This window comes from Vigna umbellata, chromosome 1 (assembly GCF_029865625.1).
Source record: "Vigna umbellata cultivar VRB3 chromosome 1, Vumbellata_1.0, whole genome shotgun sequence".
Taxonomy (NCBI): Eukaryota; Viridiplantae; Streptophyta; class Magnoliopsida; order Fabales; family Fabaceae; genus Vigna; species Vigna umbellata.
In genome coordinates, this window is record NC_142165.1 from 95,288,705 (window position 1) to 95,308,420 (window position 19,716).

A 19,716-nucleotide genomic window follows, 5' to 3' on the forward strand; every position below is an offset into this window, starting at 1 on the left:
TGAATCAACCATTCAAACCCCAAAAATGTATAGAATCAATTTCATAAGTTACAATTGGTAATATCATTATCACCAATCTTTCTCAACTGTTTGGAAGTCTTAAATATCTCCAGGAAATACAAAATCTAACAGTACTGTGTGATGTAGGGAAACACTATAGTTGTTTTAAAATTTGTATTAAATTGTTAATATTTAAAATAATAAATATTTTAATATTCGTTTATAAAAAAATTAGATATGATGTTATATCATGTGTTTACGAATTTTCTTTAGTTATAAAAGATTAAAATTAAAATTTTATTAAATTAAATAAAATTAAAATTAAATTAAATTTATATTTTATTAAATTTAATTTAATTAAAATTATATTATATTTTATATTTAGATATTCAAATTTTACCATCCCAGATTTTGTTTTTACTGTTTTATATCTTGTTGACGGGCATTCTTTTAATAGACAAAAAAAGGAAATTGTATAGTTTGGCTTACACAAAAGCAGTGTAATATGAACTTTCATACATTTGAGGAAGATGGAGTACAAGAAGAGCATTGGAAGGAGTGTTGTACATGAATTATTTAAGTAAACGTTCACAAGCAGCGTTGTGATTAGAGAATTTGAACAAGAACTACATATATTTATCACTATCATGGCTTGCTGGTTTATATTTAAGTGGTGAGGTAGCATTTATATTGGTAATGTTAATTTTGCATGTGTAGGTATTTATGAGCACTATCATGGCTTGCTGCTTTCAACTTTAACTTCATTTGTTTCTCAGGTCTTCCTATGAATAACTCTGTCTCCACCTCTTCTTCCCTCTTCTTTTTCACCACTTCCAAATCCTCATCACTCAAATAACGCCCTCTTTCAATCAGGTACTACAACAAACAATTCATCTTCCAAGTTAACTTCTAATCAACATCAAACAATATCAAAAACACTCTTAATATTTTTAATTAAGGATACAAGCTACTTAAACATTTTTAATATTAAAGAAAGGAGAAGAGCAAATTTTCCATCTCTAAATTACCAAAGTTATGTAACTTGTATAAATATAAATAAAAGAGAATAGATTGAATTTATACTAATTTATCAGTTTATGCAAATAGCGAAGAATGATGATAACCTGCTCGCGTAAGCGTTTATTTGCTTGGAGTAAGCACTTTTCCTGAAGACAGCTCAAAGAACATGGTAATTCTAATTAGTGAGCAATTTAGAACAGATTAATTAAAGAAAGATATGTTCAATCATAAAGATAACATTACCTCTTCTTTTAACTTCTCAATTCGCTCCATGAACAATTGATTCTGAGCAAAACCAAGTTTTTGGACGTTAGGAGTGATGGTTATGTTAATTATACTAATTAGGAGTCTTACCAATCAAAATCGATCATTATGTCATAAGTAGGTCGTTTTGCGGTCTTAGATGCTCTGTGCTTGTTATATTGAGGAATTGATTCAAGGGAAAAAATTTTCAGATCTCTCCAGGCTATATGATCTTAAAAACATTTACCTTATTATATGTTGAAGAAACTTAACCTTCTAATTATGATATCGTTTATTAACATGTTCCAATATTTATATCTTTAACATTTATATAGTTAAAGATTTCAACTTTGAACTTCTTTATGAGTTTCTCACTACTTCTTGTCACATATATATTATCAATAAATAAAGAAAATTGATTAAATTTGTAATTTTTTTTAATTTGTAAATTTCTTCCTCCTCTTCTTTGATATGAAACCCCTCAAATTGTTCTACATAATTCTTTTCCTACAAATAACCATTTAGAAAAGCATCTTTTACATATAAATGATAAACTTTCAATCTTTGTATAAAATGAAGGCAAATAACATTCTGATTGTATCAAGACTTGTTGGATTCACTTCAAACACGAGCATAACCTTTCCTTTTACTTATTTATAGAAACCACAAGTTGTGCCTACACCTTGCTTGTATTGAAGGTTGTCCACTAGTTCCTAAATTTCCTTTTTTTTTTCTCAATAATTTCAATTTTTTTAAGATAGTCAACCTTACACCTTTGATAAATTTCAGATAAAAATTTTGTATCTCTATGTCAAAACTGTCATCAACTTCACCATCAAGGAATTGTGAGTTTTTGGGTAGTTGTTTACTTATGGGCTCTTCCCAACTTCATTGTTTATTTTCAATGAAATTTACATCTTTACTTATAACAACTTTTCCATTTTGTTGTTAAACAATTCTGTAAAATATCCACTAAATGTTAAACCAAACCGCACACAAACAAATAGGTGTACCGCTTTAAGATAAAACTGTGACACATTTGGGGATTTTTTATTGAATCATGACATTTTTTAAATAAGTGTATATAAGATCTTGATCAAATACAAAAAATAAAAACAAAAGAAAATACATCAACTGTTTAATCTAAATATAATACTACTTAATCTATCTCTGTCTATATCAATAATAGAAATATTGCACACCAATATAATAATGAAAAATAAAAAATATCAATCTATATCTTATCTCTATTAGAATCAAACTAATATTATTAGATCCAAACTAATAATTAAGAATCAAAACACCCGACATAGGTGGCAAAGATAAAATAAGATTTAAAATCTATCCCTCCCTAATTTAAGTTTATTCAAAACTTCAATTTCAACATTCTTATCAAACTTGACTCCTTTAACCTATAGAGGAGATACAAGTGAACTAAATATTCTTCGTAAATCAGTTTGTATTTAAATGAAGATGTTTTGTTTAAAACTCTTCTCAACAACCTATTCAGCAAAAATATAGTAGTTCTGGCAGCCTTTACCCACAACTTCTTACAATCTTTGTCATCTAGCATACACCTTGTCATCTCCATGATATTTTTATTTTTCTCTCTTTTACACCATTTTGTTATGGAGTGTAAGACACGACAGGTTGTTGTTCAATGTCAGTTTTTTTAACAAAATTTAATAAAAAACATCATTTTTGTAGTGCTTTTTATTGTCAAACTTTATTATTTTGCAACATGAAACCACTTTGATTCTTTACAAGTATTTTATGTTTTCAACAAATAATGGCAACCTCAATAGTGGATTGAAAGAAATAAATCCAACAATATCTTGTATAATCAGCAATATAAGTAATATAATATACACTATCATTTAAAGACAAAACTGTCTGAGGTCTTCCAATATTTGTGTGAACCAACTGCAGTTTTTGAGTTACTCTCCAAACGGTTTGAGGAAATGCTTTTTGACAAGCTTACCATATTGAGAATTCATGTATCTTTAAGTACTCTTACCATGTTTTTGCATGAACAACAATTACCAAGATGAAATTGTCTTAGTCTCTTATGCCATAATTCAACATTGTTGTTGTGCTTGAAAAAACAATTTGTTCATCTTCCATCACATTTAGAGCATAACTTTTAGATCTCATTTTCACCTAAAATGCGTCTTTTCAATTTTGTTTAATTTTATAAAATTATAAAATATTTTGTATTTTGTTAATGAGATCCAACAATTATATCTTGATCGGACAAAAGGGATTGTGGACCCGGTAGAAGTGTTGACGTTGTCATGTCATATGATGTTGGACATGAATCCAACTTCTACAGAATTTACTTAGTAGGAAAACAATTCAGATCAGTAGCAAACCATGTGTATTCTGTCATGTACAACACAGAACACAATTTTCTATTCATAAGGAGGACTTCTCTTTTCTATTTCAAATTGTTCTTCGGTGACATGTTCTTATAAGGTGTGGCGAATTTTATGATATCTTTGATTTGGTTCTTAGAGGTTGTTCGATAAGATTTTAGAAACGGGGCTTCTGATTTAATTTCCTTGTTAATTAGATTTTATCAAAATCTAGTCTTGGTCCTGCTTATCTGCTAAATTCAATTTTGTAGTTTTCACCTTCTTAGATTGGTGTAATAACGTGTTTGATTGTATTAGTTTTGCAATTTAAATTGATGACTAGGATGTGAATTTTATACAGGTTAGGGTATTCCTCACATTTTATTTTCAATATAAGCCTTTGCTTAAAGAAATGAACCTTCTAAAGCCACGACATCCAATAGAAACAACATTGCATAAAATGCATAACCCAGAACATGCATTGAAGACATCCTTGGATACATACCAAAATAACTCTAAATTGATGTTTATTGATTATACTTTGTGAATAAATTCGTGCTCAAAACCTTTGGAGATGAGTTAATACGTAGTAGAAGCACATATTTTTCACCAATTTGACTAATTCATTTGTAAAACGTATACATTCAATAAATATGTTTTCCAAATAATTGCAGTTTGGTGATCTAAATGGTTGGTTTTTGCATATTGTGTTTTTAGTAGAGCTGTCAAAATGGATCACAACCCGCGGGTCAATCCGGTCCACCACGGGTTTGAGTCGGGTTGGGTTTGAAAAAATTATATTTTTTTATGCGGGTCAGATTTAAACCCGGTTCATGCGGGTTGAACCCGTGGTGGGCCGGGTTGACCCACCAACCCACCTACCTTATTTTATTTTATTAATAAATGAGTTGGGTTAGGTTGACTCACTAAGTGACCAACCCGTGGTGGGTCGGACCGGATCGAGCTGGTGTCCCGTTTTGACAGCTCTAGTTTTTACTAACCAAAATCTTGATATTAGTAATTAACTTAGAATCTAATTCACAAATTAATTATAAGTTTTTATTTATAATAGAAACTATTTTAAATATCAATAATTTTAAATTTATAAATTGATATCTAAAGTAATCTTTGATTAATTATTTTTTGTTATTAAATTTTATTATTATTTAAAAAAATTCTTAAGTATTCTATGTTTGAGCTTCCATTAGATTTCACTTTCAAGCCAATTATTTCAACCTTGATAAAGTGTGATTGAAGAGTACCTTTCTTGCCCTAATTTTTTCCAAGCTGTGTTCGAGCTGGTTCTCTAGCTGTCGTAACTCGTCAAGACTGCATGTATCCAATTCATCTCCCAAAAGCTTCCTACAATATCAAAGAATCTCGAATGTTGAGTCAATTATTTTGTTATCTCAACGCCAATCAGAATAAAACTAGTAAATAGTGGGTTCCGAAACCTTCTGGAATTTTCTAGGTGCTCGATCGTCTTTGCCATGCTCATATCACCGTCCTTCAGAATCTGCATGTAAACACAGAATAACAGGCGCACATAACGTAAGTCATACACAGAAAGTTTAAATTCGACTAACCGAATTCAAGTAGAGAAGTCGTGTGTGCATGTGTGGAGATAGTCCATTAACATATAAAAGCAGAGAATTCAAATAAGTGAGGAAATATTATATCAGAAAAGCGTGCAATAGTTGAAAACAATGTAATTAGACATGCAGAAAATTAATTATTTACAATTTAAGTTGTTATCATGACAGACACAAATAAAAATTATATAGGAGGCTAAGCTGATTCCGAAAGATAGAATCTCCAAGTGCATTTGTCAGCAACAATATTCGTATCTATCTGTCGAAGTTTAGGTCATGTTCTTTTGAGTGGATTTGAAGGAGTAAATTTGAGGGGATTTGAGAGAATTTGAAGATAAATTTTTTTGTTGTTTATTTGAGTGAATTTGGAGGTAAACGAGAGTGAATTTAGAAATAATTTTTTTTAATTTATTATGTCAATACAATTCTATACTAATTCTCATAAATTTTATTTCCAAATTCACTCTCTTTTATCTCCAAATTCACTCAAATAAACAATAAAAAAATTTATCTTCAAATCCTTTCAAATCCCCTCAAATCCACTCCCTCAAATCCATTCAAAAGAACAGGGCCTTAGATTGTTCATCACCGTAAATTAAAATTCTTGAAGATGCATATCTGTTTTTAGGAAGATAAAAAATGGGGAATCGACCCGTTTCTGACATGATACAATTGCATGGAAAATGTTAGCATTAAACATTTACTCCTTCACACCAACATCAATTCTCCAATCAGAATGTTTGTTTTGCTGAAATGTGGGAGTAGAGTGGACTAAAAATAATTGGATTTGGGTGGAGAAGGGCTCTTTTCAACGTATGAAATGAGATGATAATCATAATAGAATTTGAAGTGTTCGTTTAACTTAATTTTCCAATGTATATCCTAATTTAACTATTTTTTAATCAATATAAAATCTGACACATTTTTTATGGTAAGGAAGGACAATAAATATCAAACAATATTAGCATACTTCAATAGTTCTAAATGATATGATAATGGTTTAATAATAAACTTAACAAAAATCACTTAGATGGGTTTTAATTTATTTAAGACTTTAAGATCTAATTTAATTTTACAAGCTGATAAAATGAAAATTATTCACCATATATATACCATATACTAGTTACTGATATAATCCACGATTCGATAAATGTCTTGAGCATTGTCTATATGAGCAGGTAGAGGAAAGAGCATTTATTCTGAATTTGTATAGCTAAGTTAGCTTAGTCTTTTATATAGCCTATTTGCTACCAGAAAACTTGCAATCTTTTTTTATGCTATTTTACTAATTTCTAGAAGTGCCTCGTAAGGTGTGTATATCTTCTATTTTGTCCTTTTCACTTTGAAATATACTCTTTTAGCTACTATTCTTTTGTAGTGATTTGAGAGAGATGATTCGAGAGATGATTTAAATGGATTTCAGGATAACTTTTTGTTGTTTTTTTGAATGAATTTGTGAATAATTGTGAGTGGATTTATAAGTAAAGTTTGTGAAAATTAGTGTAGGATTTGATTGATGTGAGAGATTTAAAAAATTTGTTTAATTGATAGAAATGATAGATTACCAAAATACTCCTAGTTATAAAAATAATATAAAATGATAATTGTTAATGTTATATTAAATTATAAAAATGTTTATAAAGAATAAGAAATTAACCTTAATTATTTAATTATTAAAATTTAAATTTAAGAGCTTATTTAATATTATCAAATTGTCTTAATTAGTTTTTAAGATAATATTAAATGTTGTTAAAGATTTATATATTAGACTTTAAATTTTAGAGGCAATTTAATACATTAAACATTTTATAATTATAATAATCAATTACGAATAATAATACTGCAAAACATAATACTGTACTAATATTAAGAATAAAAGAAAGATTAAAAAAACATTAAAAAACCTTCTTATTTCTTCCACATGTTCTTTGGATAAAGAGACAAGTCAAAGTTCTTTATTCCACATGGTGTTCTTTCTTCCACATGTGTGTGAACATTTCCTTCATATATGCTTCCTTTTCAATGCGCTCTCGCATCACATACATGCCTTCTTACTCTTGAAATTTCAACCACCTACATCTCTCTCTTCCTCTCCATCTCTCTCGCAACAAACACCAATCTCTTCCTCCAACCACTTCCCTTGCATGTTCTTCCCACTTCCTTTTCGGTTGTGTCACTCTCCAGGTGTTTTTCTCTCTATTTCTACGTTTTCGAAATTGGATTATCTGAATAGTTTGATTTAATTAATTTCTTTATGGTTCAATTTCTTCTATGTAGAGAGAAAGTTTTTTAGTTGCTGTGTTGTGTTTGCTTTTCCTTTTCTTTTTTTTTATCTTGAGAGAATCATTCTTCCCACCCCTAGAACTGAATAGGGATGGAAGGGAACCTAATACACTTCTAAGATATTTCATTTGAGCAACTCTTCTTCATCTTCTTCAGCACAGTGTAATTATGCATGCTTCTTCGATTTGATTATGAAACTTTGGGATTGAATAAAATCGTGGTATTTTTTAAACGAGGGCAGACCTGACATTTGGCTATAAATCAATGCAAATCTTCGCAACACAGCGAGATGCTTAAATTGAACTTATCTCGCAAATCCTCGCAATTCCATCTTCGCAAATCTATACAAATCCACACAAACGAACGAAAAGAATTTTCTCTCTACGCTTTTCATGTTTGTTTTCTCACTTTTGTGTCGTTTTAAATTAATTTTACTCCGATTACATCACTCTTTGATGCATTATCTTTTATTTGAACGGATTAAAATGTGTTTTCGTTGGGTTTTGATGCAGTTTTGCTCGTGTCCTTGGGCGGCGTTTTCTTGTGTTTTCCACTCCTCCAATACTCTCCACTATGTTTTTAAAATCATCCAATACAAAAAAAAAACGTACAATACATTCTCTTCAACTAAAATATAAAGTTGTAAACTCGAATTACCATGAGCCAAGAGCAATCTGAGAGGCCTCAAGCGGAAAAAAACCAATCAAATACGGCGACTTTTTAGACTTTTGATCTATAGTGTCAGACGTCTATATAGACGTCTGACTTGTATGGATCGGACGTCTATATAGACGTCTGACCTATCGGGCCCGACGTCTCATTAACGTCATCCATATAGACGTCGGACAGACATCAAACGTTAAAAGCTCAAAATAACATAGTGTTTCTCCTAGTTTTTAATTAATATTGTAAAACTTTTACTGATGAGTTAGAATACTTTCTCGTCATGTTTCTGGATAATATTTTGCTTGTAAAGATAAGAACACAATCCCAACAATATCATTGACATGCAATAAATATATATATATATATATATATATATATATATATATATATATATATATATATATATATATATGTGTGTGTGTGTGTGTGTGTGTGTGTGTTATTTGTGTGTGTTTATGTATGTTATTTGTGTGTGGAGAACTGACCTGCGTATTTTCATGGACTCCTTTGTGGCTGTCACCAAGGTCTTTGATTTTCCTTTGATAGCGTTCAACTGTTTTGTTTATACTGGAGCATCTCCAATAGACAAGAGCATTAAAAGTTTCTTAGGCACCGCTGATTTGATCCAACAGTATGACAGAATATTTAAGTATAAATACTAATGGAAGTTAACTAGATAATCACATTTCGCAAGAAAAAAACATTTATCCATGTTATGTTGAGTATGAATAACGTTGTGAAGTGATACAAAATCACATTTCACAATAAATCTTATTATGTAAATCCCTTTTTCTCTTTATTTTTTTTATCTCTTTCTGCTTTTCACCATTAGAAAAAGCTAAAGAGTAAATTTAACTACAGTAGAAAACACTTTTAATGTGGCCTATTTTTGACTAACTATCACTTGTGAAATAACCAATACTATAAGTTCTATATGTCTGTTGTCGTTACAATTTTCATAAAAAAATCTCACACTTTTGTATACAATCTTTCTTTTCCTAAACATTTCATCCAAATACCTTTATCACACCACTTAACCTCAAATTTTCACATACATGTCTCCTGATAACAATCCATTTTGGTTGTCATAAGTTACAATTTAGATTATAAAAAAAATAAAAAATAAAAAATAAATTGTCATGGACACGATCTTTGAATCATAACAAGTAAAACAAAGGAGCAACTAGATTCTTTAACAATAATTTAGCACTTTTGTGATAATTTTTTAACTATACTTCCATATGCCTTCACATTACTCATATATATGTTATATATATATAGGGTATTAAGGGAGGTCATTTTCTACGTATATTCTGTTTGAGGTCATTTAGTCTAAGTAAAAGTGTAAGGTGGTTGGTAAGTCTACATGCAGATTTGCGCATGATACTAAGAGGTTGGTTCTATATGTACCCAAACATTGGATTATTCATATCCAACAGGGTGTATGAAGTGAAGTTCTTCTGATTGTTTCAAATGCAGAAGTAGCAGAAAAGGTGTGTTAGAAAGAGATCAATGAGGGAGTCTTGCAGAGAAGACTTATGAAGGTTGTGTTACATCGTTACATGTCTTTAAATGGGGGTTTTGAGGTATGTTTTGGTTATGTACTGATATCATATGCAGTATGTCATGTTGGGTATAAGCAGACCAGAAATAGGGAGAGTATGTTTTGTTTACCTAATTTTTATGTCTCTTGTCATAAATATAATATAATCATTTTTGTTTATTTTTTTAATTTTTAGCATATATTTGGACACCTCTATGTCTTTATATTTGTCTCTCTTTGCTGATAAAAGAAACATTACTCGGATATTAATTTTGTTCTTTACATTCATAGTAATTTGGGTCTGACAATGATAAATAATGTCTGTTCACCTTTAAGACAATCCAACCTTAATTAATAGTTAATGTACTTCCAAAAGTTGCATTTACAAGGAAACTAATAGGATAAATAATCATAAAACTGTAGGAGATACTTATTATTATACTTTGAAGATTATGTATATAGAAAACAATACTTTGAGAACTATAACTAATACTTAAATTATAGTGCTTTCACTTAAATGTTGCATAATTTTTAATTTATGTTACGCTCTCCATTAAAAAAAAAAACAAAAAATATCATTTTCACTTTCATTTGTTAAATTTTATTGTACTTTTTTAGTCTTTCATTCTCTAAATGTGATTTCTTTTGTGTTAAGAGTATCATTTCTTATTATTTTAACTATGCAGTTTTTAATCCATTTATGAACTTGACATCTATTTCTGTAATAAATAAAGTGTTATTAAGCATGAGAGGTACGCTTTAGACGTGATACAAAACATAGCTGATAATTTACAATTTGGTACCACATTCTTTAAATGTTTAATGTATTTTAAAATTTTCCATTCCAAGTATATGCACACTTGATTCATCCAAACAAGTTCTTCTGCATAAAAGTTGTAATTGTTTTTCTGATTAAGTCAAAATGTACTGAGTAGAAGGATACATAATAACAGCATACATAATCCCATCAATATAAGACAAACTATAAAAACAGAGATAGAAAAACGGAGGAGTACTACTTTCCAATCATGTATCTAAAACAACATTGGAATCTGGAAGGAGCTTTTGGCATCTTTTTTAAATATCTGGCATAAGATACTTCATGAAATTGACCATAGTTCAGACATCAGACATAATATAGTTATGGTTACCGATATAACACAGGACAATGTTTTGGGTTTGTAAGTTCCATCAATCCAATGCCCTGGGTTTCTGTAACTACAGTGCACACTTTAAACAATAATTTCACAGATACAAAAGGATGAAAAAGCAGCATAGTGGCAGAAAGGTTTTGAATGGATAATCTTAATAGTATTTGGTAATTGGTTGATCAAAATAAACTAGACCATGCAATCGATTCACCAAGTATAACTTTAACAAATAGTTGATACTCATGCATGCCAGAGAAAAAAGAGAAACAATTCCTTTTGAAAAAGTAAAACATATTTTAAGTAAATCAAGGCTAGCTCTTATTTTTATGTTTATCTTATTTTAAGATTCCAAGACGGTAGTATCATAATCCAACCTGTCCTCCTTTTAAACAACTACTTGTTATGAAAGAAACACTGCATCTTCGATTAAACTGGTATTCATTTAAGGTATAATATATGTATCTTAAAAACTTATTAACCCATAAATTATTATAATAGAGATTTATTTATTAAATAACAATCAAAGATTAAAAATAATTAATAATTATAGTAACTAATTTAGATATTAATTTATAAATTATAAATTATTAGTATTTAAAGTAATTTTTATTATAAAACAAAAATTATAATTAATTTGTGAATTAAAATTTAAATTAATTTCTAAGATTAACTATCAAAGAATTAGTGTATAAATTAGTTTCTAATTTTTAATTTAGACATTAATTTAGAAATTAATTCAGACTCTAACTCAAAAATTAGTTACAATTTTTATTTATAATAAAAATTATTTTCTATACGAGTTAGTTAGTAGTTAGTTTATAAATTAGTTATTATAATGAATAATTATTAACTTTTATCTTTAAAATTAATTGTTATTTAATAATTTTATTAAAGCATTATAAAATGAGGTAATGTATAATTGTGAAACTCAGATATTTAAGTGAGATATTTTTAAATAAGGATGTTTTAAAAATGATTTATCTTAATAACAAATATATCTTTAATGTTGATAGCTTGCTTAGAAAGGACAAAGCAGGAGAATATGATTGTATCACGGCATTGCATTATTCTACAATTATAAAGAAACAAAGTAAATAATACTACTTGAAATTAGTATTTTACTGTAAATTAAAAGAACACATTTAGAATAATATTCTTAGATTCTTTTACACAACAAATAAATAATTATATACTTTTTTTAACGCATTGCTAACCTCGTACAAACTAGCATTAGAACTCTTAAATATCTCTTTTAATAGCTCAAATGTTTATAGAATGGTAAACATTTAAAGTGATATTTCAATTGCAATTCATACTGATTTTAATTTGGTGATGTCTATTCATTTCTTCCATAGCCAAATTTCTTCCTTCTTTTTTTACCTCTACTCCCACACATGTACACACTAAAAATTTATATATATATATATATATATATATATATATATATATATATATATATATATATATATATATATATATATATATATACATATATAATATTTTATTTATAACAAATCAGAAAATCATGATATCACCCTCTATTTTTACCACACCATGAATAAGCAAGTAGAAATCCAAATGGTCACAATATTATCAGTTGTGTAAAAAAAAATAAAGAAAATCATGATATGAATTATCATCCAATGACAAAAAGAGAGAAAAAAGAATGATCAAGTACAAGAAAATTTAAATGTTATCTATTATATACAATTGTAGATTAAATTGGCAAGTCATGTGCTTTTGTTGGAATTAAAGGCAGAGTATAACACATTTCTCATTGTAACTATGAACATCCTTAGTATTTTATACGATGATTTTACTTATATTTTATATAAAAGTATGCTACTAAAACAAATAACGAAAAGTTGAAGAGTAAAATTAGAGTTGTAAAAACAAAAATCCGGCTCGACTCGGCCTGACTCACCACAGGTTGGTCACTTAGTGAGTCAATTCAATCCAACTCACTTATTAGCGAGTTAAAAAATTTTGAACTCGGCCCGACCCACCACGAATTGATGGATTAAACGGGTTGCCTAATTAGCTCATTTAGTTATAAGTTTTTTTAAAATAAAAAAATTATAATTTTTTTAATTCAAATCTAAATAAAGATCACACTAAAATGATGTTAAACTCGAAAGTGAACATATAAGTTTTTAATATTGATAATTTGTACATCAACTTGTCCATTTATAATACTAGAGTACTAGATAAATTTATAATATTTTTCTCTCTTGAAACATCTTGTTATTTATCACCATCTACAATATAATAAAAAAATACTAACTAATAATATTGAAACCCAAAATAATAAATAATTAAATTAAATTAAGTGGATTGGTGAACCAACCTGACTCACCACGTATTCAACCCAGTGAACCGAGTTCTAAGTGAACCGTGTTAAAAACGCGCATAGCTGAGTTAGCCCATGAGTTACAACTCATTTTGATAGTAAAAAGTCCTAACCCCTAATAAAATTAAAATGAATAAAAATGTGAAGAGTTTAAGAAAGAAAACATAATTGAATTTAAATTTTTAATAAATTTAAGTATTTTCAGTTCGGTAAACTTGTTTTTATCTATTATATATTTAGTATTTGTATATTTTTCATTAAATTTTTATAGTTAACATTATTTTTATTTTTTTTCTTCATGAATTTGATAATTTTAATTAATAAAAGAAATATTTTTAAATATTATTTACAAAATTTTATTTCAGAGATAAAAATACAAGATAATAGAATAAATTATAAGAACTCAATTAAAAAAATATAAAAATTTTAACCACTCAAAATTTAATACTCACTTAAAAGTACAAAAAAAATTATAAAGATTTACAAACTTGTTTAAATTAAAATTTAATAATAATAAAATGAAACTAAACATTATAAAATTAATATCAACATTAAGTACAATTGATTCAAATATTCACCATATTTTAAAATTATGATTTAGTAGAAGGTGTTTAAGATATCTATGGCCTTTATCATAGGTTAGTAATACGTTTTTTCTAATAAAAAATATTATCTACTTTTATCCTTTTTATCTGTTGCTTAATATTTTCATGTAAAAATAAAGAATATAATATTTCTCTTTTCATTTTGAAATATAAGACATTGGTAACTATCTTTATATATAATATTTTTATCTAAATGTATCCTTAAATCATTAATGTACATAAAAAAATTAATGAAGTTTTAATATTTAAAACTAAACTATTTCATTTTTCAAGTTTATAAAAGGGAAAAGATGAACATGTATTGCATTTATTGTATATCAACTAGAATTATTAAATATTTTTTGATAAAAATTAATTAATATAATAAAAATTTAAAAAGAGTATTATGAAAAGAAAAATAAGTTTTTTAGAATAATCCTTATAATTAGAGCCAAAGAGAGTTCCTTTTTTATTCTAACAAAATAATTATAAAATTATATTTTAGTTTTTAATGTTTGCATTATAATTAATATACATAAATTAATTTAAAAATATGTAAAATAAAGTAAGATATAATTTTAAAATCAGTAAATAATAGATGAAGCTGCTCAGAAGTTTTCTAAAAATAAATTTGTTACATGTTAACTACCTCGTACGCGTGAATAAAAATAGTAATGACAATCAGAAAAATAAAAATATTTCTTAATAAACTAAGTGCAGAAAAACAATTGAGAGGGTAGCTGTAATATTTTTATATTTTAAATTTATTATGAAATTCATGATAATTTTTTTTTAAATTATTCATTTATTTGTTAACCATGTACATCACATTCATAAATGAGAAGAGAAACAAGATTAGGTTTAATAATGCAATTAAATATATGAAAATAGAAATAATTCAATTCTGTAAGAATTATTAGAAATCAAAATTAAACTTGTGATATCCTTTAATTAAAATTAATAAACTTAAATATTTCTATATTTAAATAAGTTAACAATTTTTTTACTTAAAAGACGGAAAAAGCACAATTTAGCTAAATCATAAATAAATTTCATTATTTCTCTTTTTGTTTAGTAATCTTTGAACAATACACTAAGAGTCAGATCGTGGTAGTTGATTTCTTTTATTAAGGTTAATGAGATTTAGCCAAATAAATAGATATTTATTAACTCTTTTTGAGAGCCAAAAGTTTTGATCGGGTTAAGAATTAACTTCTCAAAGTTTTAAAACATATATTGCATACGAACTCCATCTATATAAGATCAAAATATAATTAATTTCCTTATAATAAACATTTCATTTTATATAAATAAATTTATTAGACTATTTCCATGATTTTGATTATATGTATTTACATTTTGTAATTTAAAATATAATAAATAATAGCACTTAAATATATATAACGTAAAATTTGATCGATTACGTTGTGTTAACAAAGGACCAATAATTTTTCCTAAACATGTGTCTAAAAGATACCATTAAGCTGTATTAATAATAGGTAATTATTATAACCCAATTTAGCCACTATAATGGAATATGCTTGGTAGATTGTTATATAAATTATAAATTAAATATTGCTACGCTTTGTAGTGCTTTTTTGTTTTAAGCATGAATTGCATGTTGAAAAGAGTGATCAGTATATGAACATGACTCTAAATACCCTGTTAAAATTTAGTATTTTCAACATTTTTTTTTCTTATTTTGTTTTATGTACTTTATTACACTCGTTTTTTTAAAAAAAATCAAATAAATTGTGTTAAAAGGACAGCTTATCTTCAATTAACTGTGTCTTTTAGGGGAAAGTGCACCGAAATAACTTTTGACAAAAAAAAATGACAGGAGTAGAAAAATATATCTAGACCCTTAACTAAGACTATTCCTTTCAATTTACTCTTGATTAATTTGAAGCCTTTGCCAATCAGTGAATCTTGTCTTCTTCCATCTTATGCAAGAAGTTTTATTCTTATTCAGTAAAGTATAATGTTCGGGTGAATTTCTAAATAAGCTCTTTTAAGATAGAAAAAAATCACCAGATGCAGCGTATATACACATAACTACCATCAATGATCCTCTTTACCTTATTTCTTTTCCAGCTTCACCATGGACATTCGATGAGTTCACAGCACAATGAATTTCTGTCTAATATTATATTCCTTAAGGCAGCAAGCAAGTATTAAGTAGCCTAGTTTGAAAAGATCCACCAAAATCCACATAGCATTTATACGATCGATAACCATTTAATTAAAAACATCAAATGACACTGACAAGGGGCTGAGGTCCATGGTACGAGCTAGGGTCAGGAAAATTGTTTTATCTTTATTGCTTCAAATTAATCTAAGTACGATTTTGGCAGAAAAAGATTGGTCCAACATTGAAAGAATACACACACTAATCAAGTACTTAAAAAAATAATCAAACAAGTAACGGACATTGAAAAACAAGTTGGCGAGTAATAACGTACCTTGAAGTTGAACTGGAGAACTCGTAAAGCCTCCCTCTGGTGGAGAAGATGATGAGTGCGACCTCAGCATCGCACAGCACCGAAAGCTCAAAGGCCTTTTTCAGCAAGCCGTTCCTTCTCTTGGAGAAGGTGACTTGCCTGCTCGTTTCGTTTTCGATGCGCTTCATCTGAGTTTTCCCCCTCACCATTTTTCCCGTTTTGCCTGTTGTCTGGACAGAGGTAATAGGAGGATGTTCGTAATACTTTTGGTGAAGAAGCAAACAGAAAACGAGATCTGGATAACCAAGTGGTGTTTCTAAAAATAGAAATCAAACCTGACAAAATTTTAATGTGGAAGCCAACAATGGAATCTTTTGTGCCCCTGAGTGAGAAGACTCAGCTACCAAGGAAGTTTTTGCAGGCTCAATCACAGAAACCCTAACACAGTTTTCCGGAAGAGAGAGAAATAGGGGCTCCAGTGACTGATTGATTGATGGATTGGTGGTTCCACCTATATAACCTAGCGTCCTCTTATGTTTCTCCTTGCATATAATATATATTATTATTTATGAATAATAATAATAGTAATAATAAAATATAATAATGGGGGCATATATCCCAAGCAAAATATTCTTGCGAAATAGAGAGATAATAAAGGTGGTGAAACTCAAAAGGGTGGAGAGCCTAGAAAAGAACCTAATCCTATTTTTTCTTTTTTGGGTAAAGCCCGAGAAAAAAGAAATTGGGCCTTTACCAAATTGAGAAAACTGGGAATAAATGCTCCCACTGGCACGTGAATTCACACTTGTTTACACGGGCCACTTCTCAAAAGAATGACAAATGTGTTGAGGCACAAAACCCTCTCTGCCATAGTCTATTCTTCTGACACGTGTCCATCCACACCGACAACCCATGCTTCCGGTGACATTTACTCGGACAGGGCAAATGTCCCCATGCTAAACAGCAAACAAACTTGTCGGTTCCCACTTGCCAGTTATTTTCGGACAAACAGGAATGAACAAGTGCAACTGCACTTGCAAAACAAAGGTACACTAGTTCTGTATTATAACCTATTTTTTTAATACTTTTTAATTCTTATTTTATTCTTTTTACAATCATAAAATTATAAATGTGATTAATTTAATTAAAAGAAAGCTCATATAATCTGATTAATCTATGTTAATTAAATTTTAAGAAGTAGTAACACCTAATATTGATGATGGATTGCGGAAAGAAAGGGTCAAAACAGTTCTTTCATTTGGTAGAAGGAGAAAGAATAAAAAACTTCCTTTGGTGGGGGTCATTATAATCTTATGTTCGTTCCATTTGTCTTTTCTTAATATTAGGAATATTATTGTTTGCATCACATCTTATTTTCATCAAGATCTTTAATACATTTTCGTTTAATTTATTTTTATATAAATTTTCAACATTACAATAAATTCATGAAATAGAAACTTATTTAAAAAGAAAAATACCAGTTCATCATAATACAGAGTGATTTAAAATTGTTTATAAAAAGAAGAATAAATGTTGTAGTCTTAAAATTATTTTTTTTATTTTTGTTGAATATATTTATGAAATATCCGAACCTATCATAAAGGGGTGGAAAATTTGAATTAGAAAAACAAAATTTAAGTTTATAATTGTAAGTAAGCGAATTTTAAGAGATTTCGATGAGAATCATTTTAAATTATGGTATTGATATTAAGTTAAGAAAAGTTTAATTTACTTTCACGTGAAACTTTTAATAATAAAAATTTTAATATGAAAACAAATTAAATTAATTGGATAATATATTAAATTATAAAATTATTTTTAATTTAATTTTAACGAAAATATAAATGGATCAAAATTTTAAAATATTTAAATTGAAATTTCAGTTTTAACTATTAAAAGGATGTCCGATGTTTCTTTAATTGGCTAATTTAAGAGGGATTGTTGTACCAATTCAGTTTGGTCCGTGCATGTGGGGTTCAAAATTAGTTAAAGACCAACAAATCACCCTTTAAAACTTTCAAAAAGAACTTGATACATACTTCAAAAGAAAAATAGTAAAACCTATAGTAATCGTTTCTCCTATTAGAGAAAAAAAAAACTAAAAAAATAGTTTCTTTTTCTTAAAAGATTCTAACATAGTGTTTTTTTTTCGTTTGAAATAAAACAAGAAGTCATTTTAAATATATTATTTTACTTTTTATATTAAATACATTTTAATAAACAACTTAAAATATCATCTTACTTTTATTCTCCCTCTTTCTGTCCTTCTCTTTTTCAATATAGTAAACAAAAACATGAGAATTATCGTTCTTTTTTAAGGTGTATAAAATAAGCATATTATTACATGAAAAGGAGTGAGAGTAATAAAAGTGCTTCAGAAAAACACACCCCAAGCTTTCACCAGCTGTCGCTGTGAACATGAAGGAGTTATCCAAGTAAGTTTTTCTTTTTACTGTAATTATATTTCAAATTCATAAATTTCGGAAATTTTAATTAAGTTTTATTAAAATAAGTTTTTTATTAGATATTTAGATTTTTATAAATTGTTTCATTAACCAGATATACGATTCTTATTTTATTTTATTCTGTCGTATTGTTTATATTTGTCTTAATATATTGAAAAGCATAAAACCTTGTAATTAATAATATAAAAGTGATATTATAGTTAATATAAAATGACCAGTAATATTTAATGTTTTTTATAAAACGTGTTAGATACGGTGAAATAAAGATATTTTATCAATTAAATTATAAGTTTGTATAGTGAAAGAAAATATTCCGTAATCAAAATATTTTTAATTTTGTTTTTATTTGTTGGAGTAAAATATTATAGGAACAGAATATCTCTATACAAACGTATATAAAGTATATAAATGAATATTATATTTTTCAATTTGGTACTAGAGTTTAGGACTTTTGTTTTATTTCTTTATATTATTTTTTGGAAATTTTAGTTGGACAGATAAAGGTTTAATCCAATTTCAATACAAGTTCCATTTGAACCTGTCTTCAATGTAGACATATTTTAAATGAATCTACTTTAATTATGATATATAGTTACAAGTGATGGAAGTGCACATGAAAAAGATGGAAAAATTATCTTACATTCACGGAAAGTTAAAGCCCTTCACAAAAAATATGGGCGATATAAAAATGGTATTGTTAAGTACCAAAAAAGTGAAGATGATTGTTAATGTTCCTGAAGCTAGAAATCATTAAAAATGTATGTTCACTTATCCATTATACTTGATTGATATTTGGAATGATTTGTCAAAAGTCTTCAATGGTATAAGTGAAGAGTTACAATTATTTATTAAGAACCTAATGATATGAAGTCGTATCAGAAGTCAATGTAAGGATTAAGGGTGCATATATTTCATTCTAAATTGGATAACGATTTTGAGAAAATTCATGGAGAAATCTTAAAAAAATATATGATATCTCATTTAGAAGAATATTATGCTTTGATTTAGAGAGAGACTATTTAAC

The 19,716-nt window shown here is 27.6% G+C and overlaps 1 protein-coding gene across 2 annotated transcripts; it reads right to left on the reverse strand.

Annotated features, from left to right (window-relative positions):
- Positions 1–495: 495 nt before the first annotated feature.
- On the reverse strand, positions 496–16,824 carry LOC124828919 (agamous-like MADS-box protein AGL19). Of its 2 annotated transcripts, none has more exons than XM_047302311.2 (8): positions 16,563–16,824; positions 16,249–16,457; positions 8,644–8,734; positions 5,072–5,133; positions 4,880–4,979; positions 1,264–1,305; positions 1,125–1,166; positions 496–876 (listed from the first exon to the last, which is right to left on the reverse strand). In XM_047302311.2, the coding sequence occupies exons 2-8, from the start codon at positions 16,434–16,436 to the stop codon at positions 700–702; spliced, it is 702 nt and encodes a 233-aa protein (XP_047158267.1). In that variant the 5' UTR covers positions 16,437–16,457; positions 16,563–16,824; the 3' UTR covers positions 496–699. The 2 variants fall into 2 exon arrangements, with proteins under 2 accessions (XP_047158267.1, XP_047158268.1); XM_047302312.2 differs by having other exon boundaries at positions 8,644–8,725; positions 16,563–16,815.
- Between the last annotated feature and the right edge of the window lie 2,892 nt (positions 16,825–19,716).

What these genes read in the sequence shown, in the direction of transcription:
- LOC124828919 (XM_047302311.2), bottom strand. Translation starts at nt 16,436, where the DNA reads ATGGTGAGGGGGAAAACTCAGATGAAGCGCATCGAAAACGAAACGAGC. An exon ending in TTGAGAAGTTAAAAGAAGAG is followed by an intron (nt 1,167 to 1,263) that starts GTAATGTTATCT and finishes AGCTGTCTTCAG; the next exon opens with GAAAAGTGCTTACTCCAAGC. An exon ending in ATAAACGCTTACGCGAGCAG is followed by an intron (nt 877 to 1,124) that starts GTTATCATCATT and finishes TGTTTGTTGTAG; the next exon opens with TACCTGATTGAAAGAGGGCG.